This window comes from Pan troglodytes, chromosome 15 (assembly GCF_028858775.2).
Source record: "Pan troglodytes isolate AG18354 chromosome 15, NHGRI_mPanTro3-v2.0_pri, whole genome shotgun sequence".
Taxonomy (NCBI): Eukaryota; Metazoa; Chordata; class Mammalia; order Primates; family Hominidae; genus Pan; species Pan troglodytes.
In genome coordinates, this window is record NC_072413.2 from 62801325 (window position 1) to 62823845 (window position 22521).

The following is a 22521-nucleotide window of genomic DNA, read 5'->3' on the forward strand; positions in this document are numbered from 1 at the left end:
TGGGGCTTCATCTCATGGGCATCAGGTCTGGGGGAAGGGGAAAGAGCCCAGAGTTCCAAGCACAAACATTAGCCTGGTTTCCTTGGTCCCTGGCTTTTCCTTCCAACTCAGAACTTCCAAGGCAAAGGAGGGTGGGGGTTAAGAAGGAAGAAACAGGTCCTGGAACAGGCCAAGGTACAACAGGCAAGGAAAAAGACCAAGCTCATGATCTTGAATGTCTGAAGTTGGGAAAAGAGAAAGGACAGAAAACACCGATGGGAAATTTTCTTAGTACTAACATTATCTAACATTCACCTAGCATTTTATTATAAATAAAAACTTTCGTAAACTTTATCTTATTTGCTCTTCACAACAACCTTGAGAAAATACTATCATCCCCATTTTATAAAAATGGAAAAGGAGTCAGTGATCCTCCACTGCGGTGGCATTAGAGGCAGAATCAGGACTTGAATCTGGATCTTGTGACATGTTCCTCCTCACCCCAGGACCTTCAGTTTCAAAAGAGGACGCCAGGCCAGTCTCCCCAACCTTGCTACATATACCTATGAAGCAGATCACTGCTATCTTATAAGCAACTCAGGGCTGAATCCCCTCCTTGCCTTAATATTCCTGTGAGTGGGAGAGTGGCTGAGAGCTCCTTCTCCCTAATGTTTCTTTTGAAAGACTGACCCCTGCCTAGGCTGCTAAGGTGGCCCCAACGACAGTACTGAAGGGAAAAAAAGTCAAGACGTTCAGACTAGGAAGGCTGACATGCTCCCTTTCTCCATTCTGCCTACCCAGCAGAATGGGCACATCTGGCCACCCTATTTAGACCTTTCCAAAGCTTTAGCTCAAGCCCAGGTCACTTAGAGTGGACTCTCAGGAGAAGGAAGCCAGTAAACCACTTAGGTTGTTTGTTTTTGAAAATCTTGAAAGGACCTCAAACTTGCATATTTACTTGTTGGCCAGATGTTCTGAACAGTTAAGGCCCAGGCATACAATTCTATGCTCTGTGGCTTTTCCTCTCCCCGGGGGGCATTCAGAATCTCTGGTAAGTCAGATGCATGCTCCTGGTGAGGAGGAGGCTCAACTAGGCACAGCCAAGGTCAGCAAAGGCTCTTTCCTGATCAACCTAGGACTGACCACTAAACACAGAGTCTTGCTCTGTCACCCAGGTTGGAGTGCAGTGGCGTGATCTTGGGTCACTGCAACCTCCGCCTCCCGGGTTCAAGCAATTCTCGTGCCTCAGCTTCTTGAGTAGCTGGGATTACAGGCATGCACCACCACGCCCAGCTATTTCTTTTTTTTTTGGATTTTAGTAGAGATGGAGTTTCGCCCTCTTGGCCAGGCTGGTCTTGAACTCCTGGTCTCAAGCCATACACTTACCTCAGGATCCCAAAGTGCTGGGATTATAGGCATGAGCTACCATGCCCGGCTTTGTGCTCGGCTCATTAACCTGTCTCCACCAACTTCCCAAGCAGCTCATCAGACGTGGTGACAACACACACAGGCCAACTGGAGAAACCCGGGGCCCTTCTGCCTGCCAGAATCACACACACCCTTCAATTCCCAGCTCAAAGGCTGCCTCCTCCATGAACTGTTCCCCGATTTTCCTTGCATCTCTTCCTTGGCTCTCTCATTGCTGTTTAATTTATGTGCCCTTCCTACAGTTCTTCTCTAATTCCACTCATGCTAATTAATTGTGAACACAGTTCATTTTTCCCTAATAGATTTTGAACTCCTGAGAGACAGACGCTATACTGAATTCATCTCTGTGGTTCCCCTCTCCCCTTTCATGGTTGGCCAGGGGTTTAGCTTTAAACATAGTAGGAGTACAACAAGCAACTGTTAAAATAGAATTTACCTTGGTCTCTTAAGAAACATAAAAGAATCTCTGCACAAAGGCCAGTCCCCACTCTTACCTTGCTTTGGCAAATCTTACGGAATATGGTACCCCTCTCCCTCCACCTGGATCGCCAGGGTCATTGCAGCTAGATCCAGCCAGCACAGAGATATAAGAAGGTAAAACCAGACTGACAAAGCCAATGGTTCCAAGTTTGGTTGGCTTAAATTAACATACACAAAAGCAATGGGTCACCGTTATGGTCCGTCCCCAAGGGAAACCAAGGGAGAATTTTGTGGGGTCAAGGAGGGTGAGAAGGAGATAAAGGAAGAAGAAAGAGAGTTTCCTGTAAAGAGCAAGGACACCAGGGGTAATGACTGAGACCCAGGTGGATTCCTTGTCATGACAAGGGAGATGAGACACCGCAGCATTCCTTTCCCGGCATGAGAAGCCCAGACACTCCCAAGGTGTGAGGTCATTATGGTCCCAGAGGGGTCCAGGGCCCTGCTCAGGCTTCAAGGTCAGCCAGGGACTGCGGTATCTGGGAGCTGAGTACAGGGAGGGAGTGGGGAAGAGGATTACTACAACCTTCAATTTGGGCCATAAGGTATGGGGGCAGCGGGAGAATCACTCCAGAAAGTGTTTATGGGGAAGGTTGTACTCTTCTTAGGAGGTGGAAGACGGCAACAGTCAATGATAGGGAAACAGGTCCAGTGTGGGCTGCTGACTGGTGGATCAGGTGAAGGAACCCACCCCCCACACATACACACACAACCCCATGTAACTCAAACTTTCTTATTGGCCGAAGACTTAAGGTCGGAATATACTTACCCTGGGTCAAGTTCAGGGAGGCAATAGTCACAGGAGTTGGGGAAAAAAAAAAAAAAATCCCAAGAATCAGATATCAGCCAACAGGGGGAGGAGAAGTCATTTCTACTAGAGATTTAAGATATTCTCCACCCCCACCTTCTCTCTCTCTCTCTCTCTCTCTCTCTCACACACACACACACACACACACACACACACACACACACAGCAAGAGAGAGAGAGGGTGGGGGTGGAGAATATCTTAAATCTCTAGTAGAAATGGCTTCTCCTCCCTCTGCTGGCTGAGGTCTGGTTCTTGGGATTCACATACACACACACACACACACACACACACACACACACACACAGAGAGAGAGAGAGAGAGAGAGAGAGAGAGAGAGAGAGAGATCTATTATGAACCCGCTAAGCAAAAATCTAATTCCAGTTTAAGGATGAAAGGTTTCATCAAGAAAATCCTTCCTGAGGCAGTGGGGAGGATGTTATCTGTTCTCGATTTCCTATCCAATCACTCCTTTTGGGACTACAGAGAGGACTATGATAATTCCTCTCTCCAGGCCCAGGCAGGAAATCGGGGTTAACCAGGAGGCCCTGTGCACCTGCGCCCGGCTGTCCAGCCCTCAGACACTGCTTTGCCCAGACTCTCGTACTTCTCACTTGGCCACAGGTCACTCAGGACAGAGGCAGAGGGCAGGCCCCACCTGGTCCCAGCTCCAGCACCTCCTTGCTTCTCAGAGGCCTTGGGGGCAGAGGCTGCCTGAGCTCCCTCCCAAGGGGACCCCCACCTCCCTGAGCCCGGCAAACATGTCTCCATCACTGCCATGCCAGGGCTCACCCAACACACACAGAGGATTCACACTAGGTGGGGAGGGCTGTGAACCTTGTGACTGTGAGAATGCCCTCCAACCCTTGTGGCCCCAAACAGTACCTGCCAAGGCCTTTATCCGGGACCTCTCAAAGAGCCTGGCTGAGCTGTTGTCATTATCCAGCTCGTCGTCTGGGGCGTCCCAGCGGGCATTGATCCTGCTGTAAGGTGGCTGGTTGCCCACATTTTCAAACTCTGTGGCCGATGTCATGTCAGCAGGCTCTTAGCAGCTCCGCCTGCCTCAGTCTTCATGGAAGGATCCCTGGGGGACAGCAACACAGTCAGAGGGTTATCTCTCTACCCCCTTGGACTTTTTCTCAGGGGAAACTTATTCGGAGAATCCAACGTGAGTAGATCCTGACAGGAGCAGAACGCCGTGTCATCTGCCTGGGCGTGCTTCCTACCAGGGTCTCTGGGTCGTTTGTTATAAAATATTGCAGCAGCAGCAGCAGCAACAGTACCGGCAGCAGTGGCAGGGATGGAGAGCTGCATGTAGCAAGGGTCAGGACGGCCAGCAGGTGGAGACGTCAGTCGCAGCCAGCTGCTTCCTCCAGACCAGCCGCCCCGCCGCGGGGAGCACCCCGGGAGAGAGGAAGCTCTCCTGGGAGCCAGAGGCAGCAGGGCACAAGCTGGGGAAAGCAACCTTCACCCTGAGGACTGGGCCAGGACCTAACCTGGTGGGGGAGATGGGGACAGGCCAGGGGAAGGGAGAGGCTGGAAACAGGCTGAGTCTGACCCATATGGGAACCATGGGGAGAGATGGATGAGAGAGTTAAGCCACCACTGACGCCACCAGCCCGAGGCAGCTGCACTGGGGGGACTTCGCTCCTCCCGGAGGCTTTCTGAGAGCCCTCTGAGTTCCTTCCCAGCAGTTGGTATTCAGAAAGCTGATCTCGCATTTTAGGGCTTCTTTGGAGCATGACCAGGTGCTCAGATGAGGTCTCCTGTTGAATTCCAGGACAGACTGAGCAACCCAGAGGAGCCTGCTGTCCCATCAAGCACGTGGCAGTCGGGGCATCCCATGGACAATGGAACCGTGCATTGTGAGTCCATGTGATGAACCAGCGCATCAGGAGCACTGGGTCCTCCCTCACCTGTCATCAATCATTCCTACTCACTCATTCATTCATTTACAGTTAATTCAAATATGTACCAAGCTACAACTAGGTGGCAGGCACTGTACTAGGCAGGGGCAAGTAAGACAGGAAAGTCATGTCCTCACAGAGCTTGGAATCTGGTGGCAGAGACACACAATTAAACAAGCAACTACAAGAAGGTGTGATGTGTGTCATGGCTGGCTTAGGTGGGGACTCGGCGGGGACTGGTATCAGGGAGGGGAAGTTGAAGCTTATTCCTAAAGGAAGCTTGGAGGTACCCATGAAGGGACAGGTGGGAAAGGACAAGAGTCCAAGCAAAGGGAATAAAGAGCAGGTGTAAAGTCCTGAAGGTAAGAAAGAACACAGCAAGCTTTGAGAACTTTAAGAAGTAACGGGAAGGCAGGGGTGGAGTCAGGGGAGAAGAGTGAGGAGGGGGCCAGGGGAGCCAGGCTTGGTCTTCAATGCCCTGGACCCTAGGAAAACTATTAGCTTTCTTCATCTGTACCTAACATTTGGTCCTCTTTCTAGGGATCTTAAGGGACTCCAAGATCAAGTCTGTAAGAGAATAGGGGACCCAGAGCCTTCACAACCAAGAGAGCAAAGCGGGAGGCAGGGAGGCTGTGAGGCAGATCTGTGATGGGGGTTGACAGCCAGTGAGCTGTGAGGGAGACCACTCCCTCTGTGGGTGTGTGCACCCACGGCACACACACAGGCTCATATCTGACACACTGACACACACCAGCACATACATGCACATCCACCAGGCACACGATCGCGGAGGCACTGAAGCACATTCACCAGCCCAAGTGTGAGATGGCAGCAGGGCTACAGCCTTATTTTTCAGATACAGACTCACTTCAGACTGCATTTTCCCCAACCTGATGAATCCATCCCACCACATCCTTGTGAGGTAAGATAGGAGCCAGGATTACCCACCCTAATTGCCTTGGAAGAAAAACCAAGGCCTGCTGCAGGAGGAGGCCTCCCCAGGGTCATCCGGTGGAATGACTGCGGCTGGGACCAAAGGCCAAACTGGAGCGCAGTTTATCCCCCTCGACCAGACGGGTTTCAGGAGGGCAGGTGGGGAAAGGACTGGAGCGCAGTTTATCCCCCTTGATCAGACAGGTTTCAGGAGGGCAGCTGGGGAAAGGACTGGAGCACAGTTTGTTCTCCTCAATCAGAAGGGTTTCAGGAGGGCAGGTGGGGAAAGGACACGGTGCATGGGGACAGAGGGCATTTCCCAGCCAGGGCTTAGCAAAAGTGTTTGCCACTCAAGAGAAGGGAAGGTGCAAGGTGGGAAAACCAGTCATCATCCCGAACACAGGATGCCCCATGATGCCAGACCTGTGCCCAAGACCACCCTTGTCCCTTTGAACAGCCTGTCCTCTTCTGCAGATGGACTTGCTGCTTCCAGGACTGAGATTTCGCACCCAACTGGCTGGGCAACGATAGCCGGGAAAGATACCCCCCACCCCCGGCCCCACACCTTTCTCTATTTCCCTTAAGGGAAACTACCACTGACTTGGTCTCTGAGCCAGAGAGGGACTGACAGGCTGACCACCTCCTGCAGGGCCACAAGCCTGTCCAGCAGCCCCTGAGAAGGGCTGAGCTGCCAGACGCAGGAGGTGAGGTGAGATCAGACCCTGAGTGCAGGAAGTAACCGGACCCTGGCTCTCCTGATTCGTCCTGGGCTATTTTTAAGAGTGGCTGAGAGAGGCCTGGGCCGTGGGGCTGGAGAGTGAGATTACCTTTGCCATGGCTCCGTAAATAAGTCTGCCCCAGAAAGATGAGCCTGAGCAGGCCGACCAGCAGGCCCAGCGTTCAAGACAAGATTGATGGCCCCGGGTGCAGAAGAGCAGCGGCTCGACAGCAATTCATCCTGCTTAAAAACGCCATCCCTCCTGTGGCCATGGCTCAGAGAAGGCAGCAGCCGGGCAGCAGCTCTGCCAGGAATGGGAAGAGATGTATATGTGTGTCTAAATATACAGCTGGAGGGTTTTTGTTTTTGTTTTTGTTTTGGAAAGAGTCAGGTCCCTGAAAACAAACACCAAGGAAAGATGATTCAGAAATGAAAGTGAGGCCCCTTTCCTTGTGCCCCTCTTCCCCTGCCATGCCCACCCCAGGCCCTGCCCAGATGGCATTCCATCAGAGTCAAGGGGGTCATGGGATGGGCCAGTGCATGCAGGAAGGGAAGCTCTCGGAGAATCAGGTGTAAGAGGCAGGAAGGAAATAAATAAGAGAACAGGAAAGCTACAGATAGTTAACAAAAAGCAAACACGAAGATATGCCTGTCCAAAACCAGATTTAACCCATTCTCGGCGTCACCATGTCTCTTTCCATACTGTTACAACGGCCCTTCAAAGGCCTGGCTATAAAGAGATGACCATGACTGAAAAAAACAGCATATGTTGGGGCGCATGGTGGGGACACCTAATCGAATGGGGAGTCATGGAAATGACATTTAAGTTGCTACCTGGGAGGAACTTAGAGATGAGATGATCTGGTCTCATTTTCAAAGATATAAGTCATCTGCACATCTAGAGTGGCCTTCCATGAGTCACGGAGGACCGCAAATACATGGCTAAAATTAGATCTTAAATTGCACTTCAGGCCCATCAGTAAACCCAGGAAAAAAGGCATAAGTACTTCCTTGTCCATTCATTCCCTGGCTTACCCACAAGTCCCCCAAAATTCCTTCTCTGAACCCACCTGACCCTTGTCAAAGTGTAGGTGGGTCTTCTCTGGTCTCCGTGACTCTGTGCCCAGAGAGGTCCACCTGCCCCATCCATCCATCCACCTGCCTGTCTAGCAGCTCTAAATGCACAGTCCAGAGTCATCCTTATCTGCCTTCTGCCACCGCCCACCCCAGGCTATATTTTGAGTAGGATGGGACCTGAGAAGGCTTGCCCACAGCTCAGCACTGAAGACCTCATGCGATCACACAGAGGACTCAGCTCACAGAAGGAACATGTACTTATTAATGCATTTCACAATACCACTGATGCAACCCACAGCTCCAACCTTCACATCCGCCTTTGAGGTCGGATGCTAGGCTCGGAGCCTCAACCTCATGTGCTATGTCCAGTTACTCCCTGGGTTGGTTAAGAACTGAGAAAGCAGTGGTAGCAGCTCCTCTCCCAGCCTGCAGGGTGCTGACGGAGCCCAAGCTAGGACCCATGTCAGCCCTCGCCGAAGCCCCGAGCGGAAGAGGCAGCTGTTCTCTTTTCTCCATCCTCTAGTCCCCCAACAAAGTAAACAGCATCCTCTCCTCTTCCCTGGGTCATACAAAAGTGAGAAGCAACAAAGCACAAAGATCTACTTCCGAAGTGGGAAACCGGGGGAATACAGGGCAACGCAAGGCTGAGGAGCAGGCTGTTGCAATAGCAAGGACACTGTCTTTCTTAAACAGTATTGCTCCTTCCACTGTATTGTTATCTTCTCTCTAGCTGTAAGGTTTGACCCCCTCACCTGTTTTCTAGTTTGTCCTGCCCCTTTATGCTACCTCAAACCTGCTTTTAACAATTTGGTATTGTGGCAACCCGGTCAGGAGATTAAATCCTGAAGTTTCTCTGGTAATTTTTCTGTCAATCCATCACCAAAAAAGGAACATCCTTCCTCTCCCTCTGATCATAATTGCATTGCATATTCACAGGTACCTTAAAGAATAGTCAAATACACAAAAACACACGTGCACACACTCACTAGATTGAGAAGCAATAAGACATGCAGTACAGAATACTTACTCTAAATCTATCTGCAGCCCTAACCTCCTCCCTACTCTCAAGCTCTAGTCTGGCACCTCCATCTGCCTACCAGACATTTCCACCTAGAAATTACAGCTCAGTCTCTATATGGCTAAGACTGAGCACGGGGCTACCAGGACAGCAGAACCAGGGAGTTTCAGTACCATGGGGTAACGATGTGGCCCAGATAAGCATGCCACCTATGGGTGACCTTTCCAGTCGATGGACACCACCAGCAGTTCCTGGACAAGCCACTTCCCCTCCCCAGAGCACATTCTGCTTTTTCACACTGCAGCTCCCATCCCAACCAAGTCTGGCTATTAGTGCATCACTGATGGACTATGGTTTGGGGTGCTTAAAGTCCCAAGATTACTACCCATGGTTGCTACTTAGGGATCTCCATGCATCTGCAATATCCTGGTCATTCTGGTCGACTGCTGTTTGGTGAGGCCTTTACCAGACACTTCTACTCCAGTTTCTGTCACCCGGCAGGGGCTTTACATGCCGCAACTTGCCCACTCTCATCATGGAAAAATCTCCTACCAAGAACTGGCTCCAGTTATGCTGCAGCTGCTGGAATAGGGGTGGGGGTGGATGGGATCATAGCTCCAATAGTTCTTACAGGATTTGGTTGGGGAACAGGTGCTACTCAGCTCTGATGTAGGGACTGGCCCATCAGCCTTCTATCATAACAACAGTATCTATCAGCACTTCACATCCTGCACAGAGGCAAATGTCCACTGGGAACCATTAAAGGAGAGGGGAGAGATGATACTCATATACATATCAGGTTGGTATAAAAGTAATGGTGGGTTTTGCCATTACTTTTAATGGTAAAAACCACAATTACTTTTGTAGCAACCTAATAGTTTTCAAATATTATCCTCTATTGGGATTCTTGGGCTTAATATCTACATTTACAGAAACTTGTGACCCAGTCCTACCTCCTCTTATCTCTCTCAACTCACTTCTTTCAAGATAGCCACTGGCCTCTCTCAGAATAAGTAACATTTTATGGCAGTTGAGTTGAAAAGCTGGATGCCCAATTTCCCTTCTTCCATGAGGATTTTTGTAGAATGTCTATAGTAACTTCTCACTTCTTTGATGAAAACTGCAGGAGGTAGGTAGAGGTCTCAACATTGTAGTGAGGTCTCAACATTGAAAATAGTCAAGAATAGACTGGAATAATTTATTTGACATCATCATTGAAGTGATATTTATAATGTAATAACTGATTCAGAAAAGATTTTAAAAACCCATCAGATAATGGGTTGATGGGTGAACTTTACAATGGAGGGATCAAGTTTTCAACAACTGAACTCACTGATCAGTCTTAGTATCACCAAGAACAGGACAATTAGACACATGTGTCTCCTGACATGGTGCAACATGAAGGACATCATGACCTATGACGTTCTTGCCAAAAAAGTTGAACCTGATTAATAATTAAGCTTTAGAGCTAATTTCCCATTTGTAGGAATTACAGGAAATCAAGATAAATAACAACTTGAGGAAGCAAAGAAACAAACCCAGAATATAGGGCATTCTGCAGACAACTGACTCAGCTTCTTCAACAAGTTAGAGGCTTTAAAACAGACAAAAAAGAGGCAGGGAGTGAGGACTGCTGTAAATCAAAAGAGACTCAGGAGATGTAATAATTAAATATAATGCACCTTGTTTGGATCTTGAATTTAAAAAACCACATTTTTGAGGCAATCAGGGGTATCTGAATTACAGACTCAATATTGATTGGTACCTAGGAATTAGTCAATTGTGTTCGATGTGATCATGGCATTATGGTTATGTAAGAAAATGAATTTTTGTTTTGCAATGCTCAAAAAGGTAGTGGGGGGCATGACATGATGTCTGGGATTTGCTTAAATGTGCTTCAGCAAAATAAGAAGCAGCTTATTGACTTGGAGTGATCTACTTATGGGGGTTCTTGATTCTATTCTACTTTTATACATGCTTGAAATTTTGTATAATAAAAACTTTGATAAAATTGGCAATTAATAATAAATTAAACTTGTAAAATACAGTCATATGCCTTAGGCACAACTGGAACCTAGAATAAAAGTCAACCCCTTCCCATGGTCCTAAGGCCCTTCCCATTTTCTCCAAGATCATCTCCCCACACCCCCTATAGGTAACCTGCCAGCCTTCTTTCAGTTCTTCAAACTTGAAATGTCCTCCCCAGCTCAGGGGTCTTGTGCATGCCGTGCCCTCTGCCCCAGACACTTCCTGGAGCATCTCTGCATGTCTGGCTCCTTCTCATTCCTCAGGTCTCTTCTCAGATGTCGCTTCCTTGTGGAAGTCCTCCCTGGTCACCCTCTCTAAGGTAGCTCCCCGCTCTGTTAGCCTCAGTCTTTTTGACACTCTGCTTAACTCTATAGAACTTATCATAATTGTAATTATTCATGTATCTGTCTGTTTCCTCTTTTTTTTTTTCTTTTCCTCTCAGTGCCTAGACCACAGGCTCCTTATAGGCATCAGCCATGTCTGCCTTTTTCATTATTGTACTCCAGTGCCTAGTACTGGGCCTGGGACTTAGTAGGTACTCAATAAATATTATCCTGTTCCGACAGACCTGATCTCAAACTCTGGAGTCTTATTATTATTATTATTATTTTATTTTATTTTTTGAGATGGAATTTCACTCTTGTTGCTCATGCTGGAGTGCAGTGGCACGATCTTGGCTCACTGCAACCTCTGCCTTCTGGAGCCTTTTTAAAGCCCTCTATCCCACCATATTCCCTGACCCACGCACTCAGTTATCCCATGTACATGTATTGAGTGTTTATTCAATATTTATTCGTCACCAAGGTCAGTCATTAAGCCTCTGAAAGGGTCTTTTGTTCGTCATTTCTTTATGTTTTAAAGCTCTACTTCACTCAGGCCCTCATCTCTTCCCACTTGGTCCATCTCTGTCCGTGCTCAGCCCCTTCACAGTCCCTCCTGCACGGACCCTCATGCTGACACACCCCTACCCTGTAAGCTTTCAGCAGTACAGTCTAATTCTAAGCCCTGCACCATTTGGTGCTGAGCTCACACTCTCTTTTATGTGAACTCTGCTCTAGTCAGGAGGGTTCACATGGCCCCTGTCCCCACCATGGTGTCATGTGCCTTGACAACTTTATTTATGTCACATCCCATACCCTGATATTTTAGCTACCTCTCCCATCCCCTTAAAATTTAAAACAAATACAATTTTCAAATATTTAGAAACACATGTATAACATGTTCTCAGAATCTGAGTGAGGTTGCCTTTTCCCTCCTATCCAACCCCATAGATCCCCCACTGCTTCTTTTCCCCCTCAAGTGGAGGGGGCAGGCAAGATGGGCTCAGGGAAAGCTGGTGGTGACCCATGCACCAACTCCCCCTCCTCAGTCTCACTTCCTCTCCACCAACCTCACTGCCACTTCCTCCCCACCAACCTCACTGCCACTGCCAAGGGAGGTCAGATCTTTGCATTCCTTCCTGCTGCCCATTCCTCAAATCCTGGGAGAAACATTAATCTCTAGCTTTTTCTCTTTTCCGCCTTCACTTTAACATGCACAAGTCTTTCCTATCTTCAGCAAAACTCCTTCTTACCATCTTCTCTCTCCTTTCTTTCAGAGCCAAAATTATTGACAAAGTTGCCAAGGACATGAACGGGTAATTCATAGAAGTGAAAACCTAAAAAGCTAAAACCCTAAGAAGAGATACTCAAGCCCATGAGTAACCTGAGAAATGCAGATTAAAACAAGGAGACCCCACAGGCAAACATTAGCAAGCTGGGTCATGCTGAATATAGATGCTGATGTGGAAAGGGGCTGCCTTGTGCACTGCTGGTGGGAGTGTGGACTGGCCCAGCCATTCTGGCGGGCTGTCTGCCAGGACTCAGGCAGGCTAAGTGTGGCTCTGCTCACACGGGCCTAGAAGGGGACATATGCGAGAATGTTTACTGAGGCATTGATTGTGGTGGCGGGGAGGTGGAAATAACCTGTGCGTCCACCACTGGGGCAGGGACAGGTAAAATGCAGTGAATGAACACGTGGAGGGCACATGGCAATGCTGGAGGATCATAGAAACAGTGCTGAACAAAATACACAGGAAAGAGAATGAGATCTATAACATCATTTACATAATTTAAAAATATATGCATATAAGCCAATACCCATACAAGGACATATGCAAATTAAAGGAAAACTCTTAAACACATAAAAATGGTTGTTTTTAGGTGGAGTGAAGGGAATAGAAAAGGAAAATGGAAATAAAAGGAAATCAATCCATCAACCAACCACAGAGAAGGGCCTTGGCTGGAAAATGATGATGAACTGAGAAGTATGATGACCTCAGCCCTCCTCTCCAGAGATAAACATAGATACAGTGTACTTATCTATATTCATGGTAGCTTCTAGCTTCTTCATCCCATCCTCAAGTCACTCAACTCACTGAAATCTGGCTTCCGCCCTCACTCCATGAAGCTATTCTTGCCAAAAGTCACTGATACCTCCCTTCCTTGTTACTTAAAGCAGGAGATGCTTTTCAGGTCTTATCTTACTTAGCATCATTAGGCTCTGTTGGCCATTCCAAAATTTTCTGAAATCATTTCCTTTGTCTTCCAAGACACGCTCCTTGTTCCCTTCTTAACTTTGTGGCCCTTCCTCCTTTGCCTGCTCTGTGGGCTACTCTTCCTTGGCCTGTCTCTTAAATAGTGATGCTCCCAAGTTATCTCCTGGGCCCCTCCACTTCTTCCTCTGTCTACACACTGTTCCTAGGCTATTTTCTTCACTCCCATGACTTGAATTACCATCTTATGCTAATGACTTTCAAATCTTCTGAACCCATCGTGTCCAATTGCCTTCAGAACATCCACCTAAGAAGGCCCACAAGCCCCTCATGTTCACCCTAACCCCCAGTGGAATCTATCCTCATCCTTTTCCCATTTTTCCTGCCATGCTTCCTATCTGTCAACATCCCAGCGGCCCAAACCAAAACCTCAGATCATGCTCCATGCCCTTCTTCCCTCTCATCACACCAGCCCCTTTGCTATCTCTCCAATCTCTGTTCTTCTCTATCTCCACCGCTCCCCACACTTCTGGCCACTGCCTTCTCAAGTCTAGTGGTTTCTGCTGGTCTTTGTATCTACATTTGCTCTTTGGCCTACTAAACTAGCCCATTTTCTACACTGAGGCCAGAAAGGCCATCCTAGAATACAAAGACGACATCACTTATGTACTTTAACAGCTCTTCTCTATCTCAGAAGGAAGTTTAAAACCCATAATAAATCACAGACAAAGCCCTTTGTGATCTAGTCCCTCCCTGATTACTATTTCCATCCAATACTTCCCCCCAACTTCTCTAATACTACATCTAGCCACAGGAACTCCATTCAGGTCCCCGGCTCTCTCTGGACATGTTCTTTGCACATGCTGTTTCCTAAGCCTGAAAAATCCTCGCTCCTTTACAGAATAACTTCTTCTCTGTCAGAACTCAGCCCAGCCTCATTTCCTTCAAGAAACCTCCCACCTCTGCTGGGCACGGTGGCTCATGCCCATAATCCGAGCACTTTGGGAGTCCGAAGCGGGTGGATCACCTGAGGTTGGCAGTTCGAGACCAGGCTGGCCAACATGGTGAAACAGAGGCTCTACTAAAAATACAAAAATTAGCTGGGCACGGTGGTGCACACCTGTAGTCCCAGCTACTCAGGAAGGCAGAGGTGGGAGAATTACTTGAACCCGGGAGGCAGAGGTTGCAGTGAGCCAAGATTGGGCCTTTGTACCCAGCCTGGGTGACAGAGCAAGAGTCCATCTCAAAAAAAAAAAAAGAAAAGAAACCTCCCACCTCTACCACCATCCCCTGCAGTAGGCGGAGGTGGGGTGTTTCTTTTGCGTTCCCATCACACTCGTGCTCATCTTCATCAATGCACTTGCCACACTGTAGCATCATAATCTAGTTCTCTGTCTCTCCCAGACTGTAAGCTACCTGAGGTCAGGGACCATCCATATTCATTCTTCTTATCCCAACAGCCCAGCATAATGCCAGGTACATGAAATAAGCTAAAGATCGTTTGTTGAATAAATGGATGAGAACTGAGAAATGCAGAGTGCTGCTCCTTAAGAGGATAAAAGCAGTTCTCACCGAGGACACACCATGTGGAGGCCCATTTGGAGGTCAAGGTGGTGAGAAGGTTGGAAGCATAGCATGTTGCAGTAGCACCGTGAATTCATCATCAATGCCCTGACATTGTCCCTGTCACTCCTTCTGCCTCAACCACACATTGTTTTTTGTTTTTTGTTTCTTTTTTAAAACGGAGTCTCACTCTGTCACCCAGGCTGGAGTGCAGTGGCGCTATCTCGGCTCACTGCAACCTCCGCCTTCCGGGTTCAAGTGATTCTCTTGTCTCAGCCTCCCAAGTAGCTGGGACTACAGGTGGACGCCACCATTCCTGGCTAATTTTTCTATTTTTAGTAGAGATGGGGTTTCACCATATTGGTCAGGCTGGTCTCAAACTCCTGACCTCAGATGATCCACCTGCCTCAGCCTCCCAAAGTGCTGGGATTACAGTTGTGAGCCACCGTGCCACGCTCAACCACACATTGTTAACCACCTCTTCCTCTCCTGCTAGACTGTGTGGCAAAAGGGATGGGCAGTGGCAACAGGGCCCAAACTCCTACCAACTCTACAAATCTTTTTTTTTTTTTTAGACATCGTTTCAATCCCGTTGTCCGGGCTGGAGCGCAGTGGCATGATCTCTACTCACTGCAATCCCTGCCTCCCAGGCTAAAACAGTTCTCCCACCTCAGCCTCCCAAGCGTCTGGGACTATAGGTACATGCCACTACACTTGGCTAATTTTTGTATGTTTTGTAGAGGCGGTGTTTCACCATGTTGGCCAGGCTGGTCTGGAATTCCTGACTTAAGCAATCCACCCACCTTGGTCTCCCAAAGTTCTGGGATTACAGGCATGAGCCACCGTGCCTGGCCTGAATCTCTACAAATCTTGAAATCCTTTAGAACAGCTTTGACTCAACCCACGCCTCAATTTCCTCACCCAAAAAATTGATAAAAGCAGCAGCTTCACATGCAGAACTCTTCTAGACAGGGAAGCCCTACCTTACTTAGTTGAGAAGTCTTTTATAGTTTCTTTCTCGTGTCACAGAAATGTCAGTCTTAGAATGGTTTCCATCCATACATCTTTGCCTCACAAACAAAAAGAGCTATTTTAAAAGTCTAACCTATAAATAATATATAAGTTATGGGTGCCAATTTATTTATTCATCCATGTTAGAGCTTTCAAAAGAATTAAGTGAAAATTCATCTTTTAAAAGTTGCTTGGGCCCACAAGGACTCCTGAGGGAACAGGTGCTGGCTAGAGGTTTTCTCATCCCTGGCCGGCATGCCTAGCCTGACTCATTGGGGCTGTCCTCTGGGAACATTTGGGAACGTGCCTGCAAGAGGCAGCTTTGGTATTGAGCAAAATTAAGTCCAGCTTCTTCAGGCCCTGCAGAGTCCATTCTCTTTTTTTGAGACAGAGTCTTGCCCTGTCTTCCAGGCTGGAGTTCAGTGGTGCAATCTCTGCTCACTGAAACCTCCACCTCTTGGGTTCAAACAATTCTGCCTCAGCCTCCTGAGTAGCTGGGATTACAGGCACTCGCCACCTTGCCCGGCTAGCTTTTGTATTTTTAATAGAGACGGGGTTTCACTATGTTGGTCAGGCTGGTCTCGAACTCCTGACCTCAGATGATCTGCCCACCTCGGCCTCCCAAAGTGCTGGGAATACAGGAGTGAGCCACCTCACCCAGCCCAGAGTCAGTTCTTGGTATGCACAATCTCCCAGGTCTGCAGGGAGAGCAGCACTCTACCACTAGAGTAGATTCAGCCCTGTGCTGGGCTCTGCTGACAGGCAGCCACTAGCTACCAGCTCCTGCTGTCGCTCTGCTGCTCAGGAGGGATACTTGGCTTTTTATAGGATTGTGTGGCAGAGCTCAGAGCTAGAAAGGGAATCTGGAACATACTAAGGCCTTTATGTATATTGTTCCATTGAATACCCACCCACACTCACAAACTGTTAGATATTATTGTTATTACTGCCATTATTATTCCCATTCTATCTAAGCAGAAGACGTAAGTTGAAATCCTGTCCTACTTAACAGTGATGTGTTCTTCTATAGCTCACTTAATGACTCTGTATCTCAGTTTCCCTACCTGTAAAAGGAGGGAAACATCCCGTGCTACTGTGGGAGAGACTGGTGGGGTCTACCAGTATCAATATTCTGCTTTCTGCACGCACAGCTTGGAGACATCTTCCAGTTGCCTTTGTGGTTAGGTGAGGCTGTGAGGTCGAATGAGCAGAAATGATGTGCACCACTTCAAGGCCTTAGCCATAAAATCTTCCCCATAATTCTTACTCTTTGCTCTAAATTCCTAGGACCTAGAGGATGGGGCCATAAGGTGGAAGGAACCAAATTTCCTGGATGACTGTTGGGAGCGTAGCCTCCCCCTCTATTTACACTGATTTACTAACCTATGATTTGGGCAAAAAATAAAATTTCATTTTGGAGTTCTTTACTGGAGCAGTTAGGGTGCCCTAATTAATACACTCGCCACCTAACACATAAAGCTGCTGCACAGACTAAATGAAGTTATATGAAAATAATGTATAAACTGTATAGTACCAGATTGCCCCAGGGTATTATTTACAAATAACATGCAGTGTCTCTCGGTACTGAGTTTGTGGGTCTGCTCAATACGCTGTCATGGCAAAACAAAAAAAAGGGTATGGTCGGTGGGGTTTATTGTCATTTCCCCATTGCCCCTTCTGTGACCCTCTTTCTCCTTTGTCCCTGCCTCAAGCATCCCTGCCCTCCTAACCTCCAAGTTGAATGACCCAAGCAGTGCTCCTTCAGACCTAGCGGCCATCCTACTTCGAAACAAACTTGACTTTGACAACCGAATTTCCTTTCGTTGTAAACTCCTTGAAGGGAAGGATGCCATTCTCACCCTGGAGGTCTTAAAAGTGCCTTGCACATGGTAGGTACTCAATTAGTACATGTTAATTGAATGGAACAGATGTAACTATCCACCTTCCTAAGGAGCCAGAGTATCCCTCTCAGGGAACATATCTGAATAAAGGCCTATGGAAATATAATACATTACTCAAAGGAGGGATGTCTTTTGAAAGAGGAAATTTAGGAGCCAAACCAGGCCAATGGGTGAGAAACAGCTGGTCAGACAGGCTATTCAGCACCTTCAAATCATGCAAGAAAGGCAACTATCTATTGCAGCTACAGAGATAATGAGCTCTGCCCAGAGAATCCCTGAAAGATGCAAACTTCTCAATGTACAACTTGTGCTAAGAGGCAGACCCTTGGCAGGGAGAAGAAGCTGTCCAAGGTTAAAGAAAGTGGTGGGGAGGGCGTCAGAATGAAGCCCAGATTTCCTGTCTCTTGGAGGCTCAGACCTCTTAGTCTCACTGCTGGCCTCTTCATAACCAAGAGATTTGATAAATTTTCCAACCCTATTCTAGCATCTTGTATTTAATTATGGAATCAAGACAAGTACTCAAGATACAAGTAGGTTGACACTTTTATCTATTCATGAATTCAACTATTTACTCAACAACAGCACCCTACAGCCTATTACATCCTTACCTATAAATATAAGACAATATGGGCAAGATCTAAAAACATTAAAGAAAGAAACCGAAGATCTAAATAAATAGGGAAATATACCATGCCTAGGGATTGGAAGAATCAATATTGTTAAGATGTCACTTCTCTCTAAACTGATCTATAAATTCAAAGCAATGCCAGTCAAAATCCCAGGAGAACTTTTTTTGAGAAATCAACAAGCTGATTTATTTTATTTTATTTTTACTTTTTTAAGACAGAGTTTTGCTCTTGTTGCCCAGGCTGGAGTGCAGTGGTGCGATCTCAGCTCACTGCAACCTCTGCCTCCCAGGTTCAAGTGATTCTCCTGCCTCAGGCTCCCAAGTAGCAGAATTACAGGTGCCTGTCACCATGCCTGGCTAATTTTTGTATTTTTAGTAGAGACAGAGCTTCACCATGTTGGCCAGGCAGGTCTCAAACTCCTGACCTCTGGATCACCTCTGGTGATCCACCTACCTTGGCCTCCCAAAGTGCTGGGATTACAGGTGTGAGCCACCGCGCCTAGCCAACAAGCTGATTTTTTAAATTTCTATGGAAAGGCAAAGAAGATAGAATAGACAAAGCCATTTTGAAAGAAGAACAAAACTGGAGGACTTACATTACCTGATTTCAAGACTTACCACAAAGCTACAGTCATCAAGATAGAATAGTATGGCAAGAAGATAGACATATATATCAATGGAATAGAGTCCAGAGATAGATTGACATATATGGCCAATTATTTCCAACAGAGGTACAAAAACAACTTGATGGAGAAAGGATAGTCTTTTTAACAAATTCCGCTGGAACAACTGGACATCCATATGCAAAAAAAGTGAACCTTGACCCATACCACATACCATATACAGAAATTAATTCAAAATGGATTATTGATCTAAATATAAAACCTACAGCCATAAAATTTCCAGAAAAAAAATCAGAAGAAAATCTTTGTGGCATTCAGTTAAGCAAAATATTTTAAACACTAAAAGTATAATCCATAAAAGATCAGGTATCATAAAAGAAAGATTTGATCAATTTGACCATCAAAATTAAAAATGTATGAAAATACAAGCCGCGGACTAGCTGGAATGTTTGCAAAACATGTATCTGATAAAGTAGTTGTATTCAGAATATATAAAAACTCAAAACTCATCAATAAAAAAAATCTCAATTTAAAATGAGCAAAAGATTTGTACAGATGCTTTACCAAAAAAAGAAATATAATAGCAAATAAGCACATGAAAGTGTGCTCAAATTCATTTGTCATTAGGAAAATGTAAATTAAAACCACAATTAGACACCACTCTATACCTATTAGAATGGCTTTAAAAAAAAAAAAAACAATTCTGCAGTTTCTTATAAAATTAAACATACCATATTTACCATATGACTCAGCAATTGCATTGACAGGTATTACCTGAGAGAAATGAAAACATGTTCACATAAAAGCCTCTATGCAAACATTTAGGGCTGGGTGTGGTGACTCACATCTGTAATCTCAACACCTGGGAGGCCGACGCAGGTGGATCACCTGAGGTAAGAAGTTTGAGACCAGCCTGACCAAAATGGTGGAACCCCATCTCTACTAAAAATACAAAAATTAGCCTGGGGTAGTGGCGGGTGCCTGTAATCCTAGCTACTGGGGAGGCTGAGGCGGAGAATTGCTTGAACCCGGGAGGCAGAGGTTGCAGTGAGCCGAGATCGCACCATTGCACTCCAGCCTGGGCGACACGAGTGAAACTCTGTCAAAAAATAAAAGCCTCTATGCAAATATTTATAGTGGCTTTATTTATTCTGACTAAAAATTGGAAATAGATAAGCCAATTGTGGTACACTTACAAAATGGACTACTACTCAGTGGTAAAAAGGCAAGAATTGATATATGCACAACATGAATGTATCACAGATGCATTCTGCTAAGCAAAAGAAGCTGGACTCAACAGGCTGCTCACTGTCTGATTAAATGCATACACTGTCCTAGAAAAGGCAAAACTATAGGGACAGGAAATAAATCAGTGGTTGCCAGGGGTTAGGATTGTAGGGTTGGGGAAACGAGTTGACAGAAAGGAGCATGAGGGAATTTTGGAGGCTGATTTTGATGGTGGTGATACAACTATATATATTTGTCAAAACCTATAGAAATTTACACTAAAAATAGTGAATTTTACTGTATGTAAATTATGCTTTGATAGACCTAAAAGCAACATATTAAAACTAAAATTACAAATAAACATAAATGAAAAGATTAAAAGCAAATAATTATGAAGCACCTGGCAGTCCCATTGCCATAAACTGCTCTGATGAGAAAAATGTAGAATTATTATAATTTATTTTTAAATAATGCAAGAGTTTTCTTGAGCAAGGTTCTATAATGGAATTTTATGAATTCTTTCCTGAGGTAGCCTAACACATGGTACAAATAATGATACAACAAGATAGAGCTATGCAAGTGTCAAGAGAGAGGCATAAATAAGTGCCATAGAATTTCAGAGGCAGAGAGAATACTTTAAGCTATAGAAATTAAAGAAGCCTTCATGGAAGAGATGGCATCTGAGTTGGGTGCTGATAAAAGGGAATGATGATCTTTATTGTCTATGTAAACAATGTCTATCAGAAAGTTATCTCCTGCAATTTCTCCCTGATCCTCTTATGACCCTGTGAGACAGGTGGGAAAGGTACTATTAATTTCAGTTTCAGTTAAACAAACTAAGACTTAGAGATCAAGTTCCTTTCTTGGCTGAACCAACGCTTGAACTCATGTCTTCTGAGAGTTTGTTATGTACTCTGCTCCATGATGTACCCATTCAGAAGAAAAGCTGTGCCTTTTCAGAGGATGGGGAAAGACTGCTAATGGTCCATTTCCACCTTAGGATCCCTCCAAGTGAATCAGCTACTTCTCACCTTTCTCCTGGCCATTGAGAATACTCCACGAGGCTAACATCCTTATTTGAGCCTTTCCTGCTTATGAAAGCAAAAGCCAAGAGAGCAAAGACTTTTTGTGACATTCGTTTAGATTCATGCTTTAAAGGTCTCAAAGCATCTTTTATAAATACTAAAAAAGCAAAAGTCTTGAAAGTTACAAGGACTGCCGCAAATGCATGGTCAAATACGTAATCCAGAAATCATGTAAGATGCAACCTCAGAACTTGTGGAGTGAATTATTAAAGCTGCACTCATTTTTGCAGTGGACCAGTTCCCAGAAAGAACTATGAGGCTATTCTAAGAAGCCTCTTGCTACCTGAAGGAGCGAACCTATTCACACACCTCACCTGGCTGAGCTGTGACCCACAGAGCCCTTTCTTCACCATCCCTTCACCATCCCCACACACTTACTGAGCTCCTTACTTCTGGAGTCTGTCAATGTGATCAACACTGGGCTACACAGAAGGAAGATCAGCAATAGAGCAGAGTCCTCTAGGGAGGAGACCACAGGACAGAGAGGTGGATAGGGCCTGTACGACTTGCTGCTATTGCCATACAAGACAGTACCATTATAAACATCAATTTAATTAACCAAATATTTCCCAAAGGGATGTTATATATGTGTTCCTTAGCCTCAAGGAGCTTATAGTCAGGAAGGTAATTTAAACATTTCTTATCGGCACAGCTGGAAAAACTGCTTTTCTCTGTGCTCCAGTTTCCTCACCCAGTTAAAAGTAAATTTCTCCAGCTATGAAGCTATTGTCATTGTGTATTTATTGAGAGTTTACCTTGTGCCTGGCATTGGATTTTGTAAACCCCATTACATTGACTCCTCAGAACAACGCTGAGTGCAAGCCACTCTCCTTATCCCCATTTTATAGGTCAGGAAACTGAGGCTTAGAGGGTTCAGTGACTTGCCCCAGTACATCAGCCTGTAAATGACAGAGCCAGGATTCAAACGCAGGCAGTCTGGGTCAGAGCCCCTGCCCTTACCTCCTGTGATCACTGCCCTGTCAACCCAGCCAGACCCAAGCCCTCTGCAGGAAGGAATGTGGAGATCAAAGGAGTGGGAAGGTTATAAACAGTTTTTAAATCATCTGAGACGAATTCTTCCACATCTAGCTCAACACCAGGAAACAAGAGCATCAAGAAAGGCAACAGGAAAGAAAGATGATCTGCACTGGAGGCCCAGGAGGCTCTTCAGGGTCACAGCTAATCCACGCCCTGAGATTTCAAAACACAGAATGCACTGGGTCTCTAGCCTGCGTCGGATCCACATTTCTTGTGAGGATTGCCAAGCACTTTTTCCCCCAAATCGACACAGACATGGAGAAGATAGGAAAGCATTGTGGGTAACGTTCCCAGGACAGACCAGCGGCAGAGTCAGAGGGAAATGTCTACGTCTAATCTCCCAGCTGCCCTCTGACATCCCATATATATATATATATATATATATATATATATATATATATATATATATATATATATATATATTTTTTTTTAAGGGTCTTTCTTTAACACAGCACACATTTACCTATTTGCAAAAGAAGGGAAACCCCCGCGTATGGAACCAGAAGAGGGTTTCTTGCAGAAGGTGCCCCAAGGTGTTGCA

At 46.0% G+C, this 22521-nt stretch overlaps 1 protein-coding gene across 3 annotated transcripts in view; it reads right to left on the reverse strand.

Moving 5' to 3' along the window:
- SPTB (spectrin beta, erythrocytic) overlaps window positions 1-22521 on the reverse strand; it is a 136987-nt gene that overhangs the window by 76169 nt on the left and 38297 nt on the right. For all 3 annotated transcript variants that reach the window (XM_024348751.3, XM_063793553.1, XM_024348752.3), the window contains exon 2: window positions 3576-3774. In XM_024348751.3, coding sequence (XP_024204519.3) covers window positions 3576-3723 — 148 coding nt within the window. In that variant the 5' untranslated portion in view covers window positions 3724-3774. The remainder of the gene's footprint in view (window positions 1-3575; window positions 3775-22521) is intronic.